This window comes from Neophocaena asiaeorientalis, unplaced genomic scaffold, assembly GCF_003031525.2.
Source record: "Neophocaena asiaeorientalis asiaeorientalis breed wild unplaced genomic scaffold, Neophocaena_asiaeorientalis_V1.1 scaffold9, whole genome shotgun sequence".
In the NCBI taxonomy this organism is placed as follows: domain Eukaryota; kingdom Metazoa; phylum Chordata; class Mammalia; order Artiodactyla; family Phocoenidae; genus Neophocaena; species Neophocaena asiaeorientalis.
Genome location: NW_020171825.1, coordinates 2,219,370 through 2,230,421, shown reverse-complemented (window position 1 = coordinate 2,230,421; position 11,052 = coordinate 2,219,370). Strand labels below are relative to the sequence as shown.

The following is an 11,052-nucleotide window of genomic DNA, read 5'->3' as shown; positions in this document are numbered from 1 at the left end:
GGCCATGACCGGACATCAAGGACCAAAAAAGGATAAAAGCGGTGGCACTCCACTCCCTCGGAAAAAACGCTAAAAGACTAATGCATATGCCTCCCCGTCATTAGCCTCACTCCTCCTCCCTTCGTCTTTACTCTAAAATTAAATCCCTCTCACCAGGTGGGTGAGAAGTTGATCTGTGAACTTACCTCCTGTTTCTCCATTCTTTGGCCCATGAATAAAGCTTGTGCTGTGTCCATCTCAGCTTCAGTTTTGTTATTTGCCTTCTTGAACCCAGCTGGGCTAGGGCTCAAACAGGGACCATGCAACTTAATTTGGTAACGAAACTGGGAAACAGGAAAACCGCTGGATCCTGAATATGAAGAGGATTTTGCCAGGAGGAGTGCGTGGGTGAGGGGTGGGTAGAAAATAAGTGTCTCAAGACCTGATTTTTCTTTTGCCTTTGACTAGAAGTGAGAACCCATTGCATTCCAGGAACTAGAAGAAGTTGGGAGATCAGAGAGCAAGGTGACATATCCACAGAAGAAACAGTTAAGGAATGAGGACTTGATCCAAAGGGTAGAAAGGGTCCTCAACAAGGTTTGATCATTACATTTGCGTTTCTTACTCTAGACTTTGTCTCTCTGTTTCATTCCGTCTCCACACTGCAATGCTGTACAAGCTTGTGCATGAAACATCTTAGAGATCCAAGCTCCTAACCCAGGAACCAGTTTCCACATTCAGAACTGTGCACACGTGTGTCTAAGAACTGTTGCTCGTTTTTCCAAGAGTGCCAAAGCGGACTCGTTCTGAGTCTGATACCTGGGAATGGTTATATGATAAATATCTATAGGATGAATTTGGCAGGAAGTGTTCATAATATTTTGGAACGATTTTTATTCAAGTAGAAAAATGCTCACGAGTATTGAGAAAAACACTTTGAGATGGTACAAAAATATGCACACGGGAAGCTCCTAGTAGAAAAGAGCAGCGTAGCCACAGATAACCCCGAGAAAAGCAGGAAACAAACTTTGATATTTCATGTTCCTGGAATTTACTGTATGTGGGTCTTGCTTTGTTCATGCTTTTATCACCTTCTGAGGAAATTTTAATGAGCGGGCACAGCTTTTATAATCAGGAAAGGAAATGTTAAGGATTTCTTACTCTGCCCCCACCCAAATACACAGACACTTACTCTCAAGAATGAGAATTTATTTCATACCATTGAAACTCTAAAAATCATGACTTGCCTTTACCTGAGTAGTTTTTTGAGTTATACATAATTTAAAAAGAGGTAGGGACTGGAAAGACAAAACTCAAAACAGAAGGTAAAGTTACCAGTTCCTACTAGCCGGCCCTTATGGTGTATTCTAAAGCCTAAACAGTCACTTTTTGCCTTATTTAACATTGTTTCCATAGAGTGTTTGAATGCAAACAATATGGAACTTTGCCGCCATTTCAAAAATTCAAGTTAGTCCAAAATAACTTTGTGCGTTAGGAAAGGAGTTAAATGCAGGGTATGGACTCAGTGTTGTAAAAGTATGTGTATGTGTGTGTGTATGCTTTAAATAAGACTTCTCTGAAAAACAAACAAAAGGACTTCTTTTAGAGTGTTAGGTTCATTGCTGGCTGCTTAGAGAACAGCTTTCTTGGTTTGTTTCACAGTTCTGAAGTCTTCCCCATCAGCGGCCATACAACAGACTGTCCTGCCCCCAGGGGACAGACACCTGGGCACATCCTGGGCCCAATCCGTCCTCCACTTGCTTGTTGATATTCACAGCTGTGTCTGTAAGGCGGAGTCCAACTTGGGATATGGGTTACTCTCTTCCGGGTACTTTTTCTTTTCATCCGTATCAAACTGAGCTTCAATCTCTGCTGGACTGACGTACGTATAGAATCGGGCCATGATGGCAAATATTACGCTGACGACCAGAAGCAACGCCGCAAACAGAACATACTCGGCCCACTTTGAAGGAATTGAAGTTGGAGCAAGGAAAAAAACAAAAACAATACAGGTTATGGGAATGTATATATCGCGGGTATGTTTTCTTGAGACATCCAGATCGAAGGTGTTGGAAGTGAAGTTGTTAGGGGAAACTGGTAGCTACTACCACAGATACAGAGTGGCCAGCTTTCCTTGAATGCCCAATGTAACAGTCACATTCTTGGAACAGCTCTGGAGTGCAGACACCCAGGACTTTAAGAAGATGAGACAAAATTTCCGAAAAACCCGAGTCTTAAGACGAATAGCTGGCCCCTGGAAGGATGGGGACCCAGAGCACACCAAGCAGAGTACTCTTGAGGGAAAAAGCATGTGCTGAAATGTTCTCAGGTAAGACCCCCGTGTTATCTTTTGGCAAAACGTTGAGGTCACAAGCATGCAGGATTAGCACAGGCTCTGATGGGACCTGGTGCGGGAAGTAACGAGTCTGATGGGGTAAAGGGACAGCTCCCTCGTGAGGCAGAGATTCTGAGTGCTGAAGGAGAGTTCCAGAACCAGAAAAGCCCTCATTTTATTTTAACGGGAAAAATTACGACAACCTTTAGGATGGCCTTAACTTTAGGTACTGTGAAACTTTCTGGATAACACGCCTGCTTTGGGGCCACTGAGCCGCATTCACTGAGGCCAGGAAAGATGTTTCCTTTGGTAGTAAAACCATATGAGCGTGTAGGTATGTTAACCCCATCTGGTTACATCTGGTTATTTTCCAAGTAGAAATAAGAAGAATCAGCACGCCCTTGGCCATAAGACCTTTTTGTATCTGCCCTGTCTGGCTGGTCTGGCAGTTCTACTCAGCCATTAGCCAAGATGACCACGTGTATATACAGACAGCTAGGGAGGGTCGTCGCGATGATGATTAACAGGTGAGAAGACAGAGGTACGCGCGATCTCTGTCTGCACCAGTACCTGTTCGCTGAACGAGCCCGCTCCTGCTACAATAAGGACAATGAAGTTGCCAATTGCCACTGTCAACAGCCACCCTGCTTGAAGCACTGACTTCATGTTGGAAGGAGCCTGAGGAAACGAAACAGAGTGAGTCCCGATGTAGACGTGAACCGCAGAGCGGGAGAACACAGCTAACTCACCGACTCCCTTAATTAGGCCGTCTACCCCCAAAATGCACATTAAGAGTCAGGCTGGTTTGAATGCAAAAAGGATTATCACTTGGATAACAAGACATCCCAAATGCTCCTGTGGTATGAACACACAAGAATCCTTTGTTTTTCACTCTCCACATGCTTGCAAAGCTGTCATCCTAATGAAATGGATGAATCTACAGGTGAACCGATTCTGCTTCTACAGAAGAATTTTCAGACAAAGCCATCCAGTCCGACCTCTCTTTTCCCCCAAATGGAGGCTGCTCTCTGCGCTGTCACCTTGCTCTTTGGGGAGCTTCCCTGCTATGTCACCAAAACTTCTCTTAGAACTCTTGTCACCTGTGTTATAGTCATCTCCTTAACTAGACTGTGAGGTCATCGCAGAAAGGGATTACCCAGCTCATATTTACAATCTTTACCGCAAAACTTGAAGGTATTAGGCACGCTGGGCTTAGGAAGACTGTAACTGTATTTTGATAAAATAGTTCAGAACCTAAGCTCTAATTTAGGTATCAGCAAAATGTGCCTCATTAGTCTAATAGGCACAAAAGCAATACTACTTTTTAACTTTTAAAAGCTAGGCCTTGGGCTTCCCTGGTGGCGCAGTGGTTGAGAGTCCTCCTGCCGATGCAGGGGACGCAGGTTCGTGCCCCGGTCCGGGAAGATCCCACATGCCGTGGAGCGGCTGGGCCCGTGAGCCATGGCCGCTGAGCCTGCGCGTCCGGAGCCTGTGCTCCGCAACGGGAGAGGCCACAGCAGTGAGAGGCCCACGTACCGCAAAAATAAATAAATAAATAAATAAATAATAATCATAATAAATAAAATAAAAATAAAAGCTAGGCCTTAATCAGTGTGTTTACTGGGAGCTACAAAGAGATCTCGAGTGAACCTTAAAAATAATGAGGACACAGACCTATGCATGAGCCTGTTATGAACAGGGTTGTTTCAGAACGTGGGATCCACTGACCATCACGACCCTGGTAATGGTCGTTAATGTAGTTTTTCCTACTTAGGACCCCAAATCTCTAGCATGTGACTGGGAATTCAGATACCTATATATGGACACTCATGATGCTAAATAGTAATATTCTTTTTTTTTTTTTTCTTTTGGCCACGCCGTGTGGCTTGCGGGGTCTTAGTTCCCCGACCAGGGATTGAACCTGTGCTCTCGGCACTGAAAGCACGGAGTCCTAACCACTGGACCGCCAGGGAATTCCCTAAACAGTAATATTCTTATTCAGTAAATAAGACTTGGTAATTTCTAAAACCTTGTTTGGTAGAACCTACCATAATGTTTTCTAGAATTTTCTTTTACACTGTAAATACATGGCTACCCCAGCTTTTAATTAAGTCCCAGCAGCATTATTTGAAGGCAGGGTTGTAGGAGAGGGGTGTACAGAACAACAGACAGGAAACCTGAGAATATGAGAACTCCAATCCCGTGACGGAGAAAACCACCTCGCCGCAGGTGAGGAGGAAGTACTGGGGGATTTGCAGGGCCATGCTGACTGTGTTCGGGGAAATATCTCTAAATACCGTCGGTTCGAGGCAGCCGTCACCCTAAACCAGTAAGGCAAAAGCAAGAAGAAGAAATGAAAATCGAGACTGCTTCCAGAATAAAAATTGCTCAGAGGGGCAAACTGAATTTGGACCTTCAGGGTTACACCAAAGGATCTATCCAGAAAGTACACATTTTAAATGTAAATATGCAACACTGCATTTTATCCTTGGGATGGGATGGCCTTGGTAGGATTTGAAAATATGTTCACTAGCTTTTTCTTCTTAAATAAGAGAGCAGATTGGAAGTCAGGTTTGTTGAAAACATTGCCAGCTCTTTGAACGAAAAGCTTCAAAGGTCCACGTTGACAGTCTATGAGGACAGTGGTCAATGTGAACGTTTAGAGCAGGTCAGTCTGTTTTAATTTTATTCTAAAGGTGAACTTAAGGCAATGATAAACCACAGAATTAGTGGTGAACTGAATTAATTCTAAATTCATTTAAAATACAGATCCTAATATCACTCTGTTAAATCATTACTATGTCCTGTTTTCAAGGACTCATATCAATAAACTTTGAGTGGAACTTCTGATTCAGTGCAATGAGTTACTAACCTTCCTTGTGATTACATAGGTATACGCACTACCAAATTCAAGGTAGGGTGTTTTGAACTCATTTCCACAGTGTTGTGCAATCTCTGATGAGTTTATTGTGAAGCTCATTCTATGAAAAGGAAGATTAATATAAATTAACGTTCTTGGTATTGAAAGTTTCAATGTATTATTTAAAGGAAAAGACTTGAAACCCTTGAACTTGGGAGCAAAGTGTCCACTGCAGATACTTACCTGCCAGAAGAGAAAAAATGATATTCGCTGGCATTGTGACTGGTGACGGTTTCATTAATTTCCTCATTCATTGTGACATTGAAGCTCTCAGCAAGAGCATTTACAAATCTGAAACAGAAAACCATCTGTCTTGTGAGTGGACTATGGAATGACTTGTTCCAGGTCACAGTATGTGCATCTGGAGTTGGGCTCTGTTCCCTTTTGGAAGGAAGTTAAGATGTCTGCAGAAGATTTCTACAGTATAAAGGCAAAAAGTAACTCACTCTAGGTTTGCCTTTGCTCACCTCATGAGAACACACCTAAAAGAATTTATTTAACACAGGTAAATGCCGGGAACTGTTCTAAGTACTCTCTGACTAGGAACCATTTCAGTGGTATTTTGGGATATTAAGTACAGATTGAAATAGCTGCTGATCTCCTCCCCCTCCGGAAGGCAGCCATGTCTTTGCGCTTCTTATTTCAGAAGGTTGACAGCCAAAGTGATGAAGGACAAAAAGCAGTAGTTGCTGAGTACCTAAAAGACAGCCTCCAGCTGGGGCTTCTTTTACAGCGTCAGGGAAGCCCATTTATTTCCTTTACTTTAAAGAGCAGCTTCAGGCAGGGAGGGTCTCCAAGGAGTGGACAGGAAGACATGGGCCAGCCCAGCAATCAGAGACAGTTTTGAGGAATTCCCTTCAGATGGCAGAGACCCGTGTCTGCAGGTTGTGGAGTAACAGTGATCAGCACCCCACGGGAATAGGGCTGGGAATGGAACACCCAGTAGGACTGGGTGCTGGGTCCCAAGGTTTCCAGTCTCTGAAACATTCCCTGTGCCCAAGCTTCAATGGGACCATTTGAGAGTTGTTTGCCTCGAAAGGACCATATAGGTGGTGACCGGGTGGACAGATGATTAGAGATCCCTTCCTCAAGTGTTCCAGGCTAGAGAAGACTCTAGTACTCTTGTACTGTCCTAGGGAGAAGGGGGCTACCCCAAATAAGACCAGCGGATCTTTCCTACCAGATAGGTAATTGAAGGCATACAGACGATTATCCAATTCAGAGAACGAGAAGTAATAACACTATACACCTAAGTACCATAAAGAACAATTTAACTTCCACATCCCTAAAATACATGGTGATGGAATAAAATTTACGTTTTAAGGCAGGACAAGAATATGTAAACATAACATTCCCTGCTCTGTACTGAGCACTCCCTAATATGCAGTGTGCATTATACATTAACTTGACCTCCCCAAAGGTGGGAATGCTGGCTCCACCATAAAGATCAATTTTTTTTTTCCTTTCTTCTGACGTCAGCAGTGTAACTCCTTGGAAGATAACATTCTTTCCTAATTCTGTAAGGGGTCGTGGTGACCTACTGCTTGCTTTGTATGTGCAGACTTAGACTATGTGTTTTTGGTGAACCTTATGTAAAAATGGGTGTCATTTTGATGTACGATCTTTTGCCTCAAAAATGTATATTTTGTAGTACCTTTGTGGTGTTTTTTTTTTTTTTTTGGCCATGCCAGGCAGCTTGTGGGATCTTAGTTCCCTAACCAGGGATTGAACCCAAGCTCTCGGCAATGAAAGCGTGGAGTCCTAACCACTGGACCACCAGAGAATTCCCTTGAGGTACCTTTGTATAAATGAAGTGCCTTTGACTTCTAACAAGTGGAACAGTCCTCAGAGTTCTTTGAAAGACTGTCTCCTGGGTTATAATCTTTTAGATCTGCTCAAATAAAATTCTCTACTTCTCCTTTAGATAGACTATTGATTAATTCTTTTGTCAACAGTGGCCAAGTTTCATCTACTTTGTGGCCACAAAGTAGATGAATTGGTCAAATTCCCTGGAATTGGTCAAATTCCAGGGACTGAGAGAACATTTTTATGAATGAAACATTTGACTTGGTGTCATTTAACAGGTGATTAAAATAGAAAACTGAACCTGATGTAGGTCAACAGGAGCCTAATAGAGTGAATATTGCTCCAAACTGTAAATGCCACTTTTATAAATGGTTAAGATGAACCATTCAAAAGACATACAGTGGAAACAGTATGCAATTAGGAAGTAGACCCTTGGGCCTGGGGCCTGGCTTTATATATTATAAGCCAGAAGACTGAATAAATCCTATCCTAAGGCTTGAGTACTACTGCCTGCCTGACATATGTCTCAGGGCTGGTACAAGATACCAATAAGAATGGAAATAATCTGAAAAAAAAAAAAAAAAGCAACATCACACATATCAGATGTGTTTTCATATACACACAGAAAATAGAAGAGGATAAACAGCAAACACATTCTGAGTGCTTCAAAAGGCATGGAAAGCGGAGGTTCCAGATCAATTGTGCTCTAAGAGCTCTGATCAGGCAAATCCTAGGGTCCACTAGGCTTCAAGCTGGCCTGACATCTTAGGAGCACCAGGATCTAAGCTACAAAGTGATCATGGGAGGAGGGATGGAGAGTGGGAACCAGCTGAGAAAACAAGATGGGACCAGTTCCTTAAAGAATAACGAGGGGGGCTTCCCTGGTGGCGCAGTGGTTGAGAGCCCGCCTGCCGAGGCAGGGGACGCGGGTTCGTGCCCCGGTCCGGGAAGATCCCACATGCCGTGGAGCGGCTGGGTCCGTGAGCCATGGCCGCTGAGCCTGCGCGTCCGGAGCCTGTGCTCCGCAACGGGAGAGGCCACGACAGTGAGAGGCCCGCGTACCGCAAAAAAAAAAAAAAATTATAACGAGGGGACAGAGATATTTGTTCCTCTTCAATAAAAAATTTTAAGAAGAAGGGCTTTACGAGCTATAGTTCACATACCGCAAAATTCACCCCTTTAAAGCGTGCAGTTCAGTGATTTCACTACAGCCACATGGTTGTGCAACCATCACAAGAGTGCAGTTCTCATCACTCCAAAAAGAAACTCAATGCCCGTGAGTAGTCTCTCTCCATGCCCCCTCCCCACAGTCCTTGGCAACCACTAATCTCCTTTCTGTCTCTGTGGATTTGCCTGCCGTTTCATGTAAATGGGATCACACACCAGGAGGTCTTTGTGCCTGGCTTCCTTCACTTAGCATAATGTTTTTAAGGTGTATTCATGTGACAGTATATAGCAGTACTCCATCTCTCTTCATCACTGAATAGTATTCCATTGTATGGATAGACCACATTTTGTTTATCAGTTAATGGGCATTGAATTGTTTCTACATTTTGTCTATTGTGAAAAATGCTGCTATGAACATTCATCTACAAGTTTTCAAGTGGACATATATTTCCATTTCTTGTGGGTGTATACCTAGGTGAAACATTGCTGGGTCATATGGTAACTCTATGTTTAACATTTTGAGAAACAGTTTTTCAAAGTGGTTGCATCAGTTTACATTTGCACCAGATGTGTATAAGGATTCCAATTTATCTGCCTCCTCACCAACACTTTTTATTACCTGTTGTTTTAAAAAATTTATTTATTAGAGCCTGGGGAATGTGAAGTGGTATCTTTTGTTTTGATTCACATTTCCCTAATGAATAATGCTGCTGAGCATCTTTTCATGTACTTTTTGGCCAATAGTATTTTTTTTGGATAAATGTCTATTCAAATACTTTGCCCATTTAAAAAATTGGGTTATCTGTTCCTTTATTATTGAGTAGTAATAATTTTTATATATTTGGAATATAAGTCTCTTATATATGATTTGCAAATATTTTCTCTCATCCTGTGGGTTGTCTTTCACTTTCTTGATGGCATCATTTGTAGCACAAATGTTTTCAATTTTGATGAAGCCTATTACTATTTTTGTTGTTGCTTGTGCTTTTAGTTTCATATATAAGAAATCACTGCCTAATCCAAGGTCACAAAGATTCATTCCTATTTTTCTTCTAGAAATTGTATTGCTTTAGTCATATTTAGGTCTATGATCCATCGAGTTAACTTTTATATATGGGATCAGTGAGGCGGGTGTTCAACGTCAGTCCTTTGTATGTGGATTTCCAGTACCATTTTTGGAAAACTCCACAATTTTTAAAATGAAGATATCCTTCTGAATCTACTTATGGCCAATCATGTCCCAGCTACACTCCCTCCTTAAAGCATGTTTTTTCAGTATGGCAGTCGTCAAGACCAGGACTGAAATAAACTGAACTGAAGTAAATCTTAAACTGAGATTTTTTAGCAACTAAGGAAGCATATAATCACATTATCTACACGAATGATTTCTGTACCACTACTGAATAAAAATATTTGTAAAATATTGTTTTTTAAAACTTTCTTCATCCTTTTTATGTTTCTTTTTTGTATTACTTATGATGAACATATTAATTTGGTACAGTAGTTTATATACATTTATAATTTATAAAGGATACCATATTCATACATTGTGGGTACATGCTCAAAATATTTTTATTCAATGTGATAAAAGGTTTAAAGATCACTGCCCTCGAGAAACTTCCCACATGTGGAGAAAGAAACATATGTGAATGTGGACTGTGACATTGTTTGGAAAAATGAAAATAACCTAAATTTCCTGTACAGAGAAATGGACCAAAAAAATTGTGGTATATCCATGCAATGGAATATTATACAATGGTTTAAGTGAATGGATAAGGGACACATATATGAATGTGACTCAATATTAAAATAATATTTATAATGTAATATATTTTATAATATGATTGCAGAATGACATATACACAGGACAATAACTTTTTTTTTTCTTTTTTTTTTTTGCGGTACGCGGGCCTCTCACTGTTGTGGCCTCTCCCGTTGCGGAGCACAGGCTCCGGATGCGCAGGCTCAGCGGTCATGGCTCACGGGCCCAGCCGCTCCGCGGCATGTGGGATCTTCCCGGACCGGGGCACGAACCCGCGTCCCCTGCATCAGCAGGAGGACTCTCAACCACTGCGCCACCAGGGAAGCCCAACAATAACATTTTAAGTTTAAAAACATGCCAAAAACATATTGTTTATAGATACATATATATGTAGCAATATGTAATGTTAAAAAAATTCATGAGAAAGATTAGTATCAAACTCTCGACCACTTTTTGACTGAAGTATCTTGCCATTTATTTAAAAGACTGTAGTCTGTTAAGTCCTGCAGCTTCCTGATACCACATAATTAAGAGGATTCCATTTTGCTTAAGATTCTATATACTATTCCTTTAGTTCATATATTACTCAGAAGTCTGACTTCCTGAAATTTTTGAAGTTGTTCTAATTATCAGTTTGTTTCTGACGCTAGTTTTTCAGAACTTCCCTTTTTTAAAAAATGTGTCTCCTGGGCATTACTGAAATAATAAATAATAAAACCTTTGATCCATTAAGAATTTGTTGTTGCCAATAAAAAGAAAAAAGTTTCTGGTTTATCTTTTACCACATGGATGGATTGGTGGAGTTAAGTGTTGGTGACCTCATGTATACTTCTTCTTTTGTAAGATCTCATCAAAGACAATGAAGGAGGAGAGGGAGAGGGAGAGGAGTGAGGAAGGGGGAAAAGGGGGAGGGGAAGGAAGAGGGGGAGGGGAAGGAAGATGGGGAGGAGAGGAAGAGGAGAAGAACGAAGCTTTAACAGCACCAGAACAAGAAAGGATACCACAATCTAAATTGTGCAAAGTTTCTAAAGTTAGGAGACTTTTTTTTTTTTTTTTTTTTTTTTTTTGGGGTGCGGGGGCCTC

At 41.5% G+C, this 11,052-nt stretch overlaps 1 protein-coding gene across 1 annotated transcript in view; it reads right to left on the bottom strand.

Moving 5' to 3' along the window:
• Positions 1 to 1,750: 1,750 nt before the first annotated feature.
• SLC15A1 (solute carrier family 15 member 1) overlaps positions 1,751 to 11,052 on the bottom strand; it is a 49,047-nt gene continuing 39,745 nt past the window's right edge. The window contains exons 20-24 of the mRNA XM_024740017.1: positions 5,418 to 5,525; positions 5,187 to 5,295; positions 4,492 to 4,635; positions 2,885 to 2,992; positions 1,751 to 1,942 (exon numbers count right to left, since the gene is read on the bottom strand). Coding sequence (XP_024595785.1) covers positions 1,751 to 1,942; positions 2,885 to 2,992; positions 4,492 to 4,635; positions 5,187 to 5,295; positions 5,418 to 5,525 — 661 coding nt within the window. The remainder of the gene's footprint in view (positions 1,943 to 2,884; positions 2,993 to 4,491; positions 4,636 to 5,186; positions 5,296 to 5,417; positions 5,526 to 11,052) is intronic.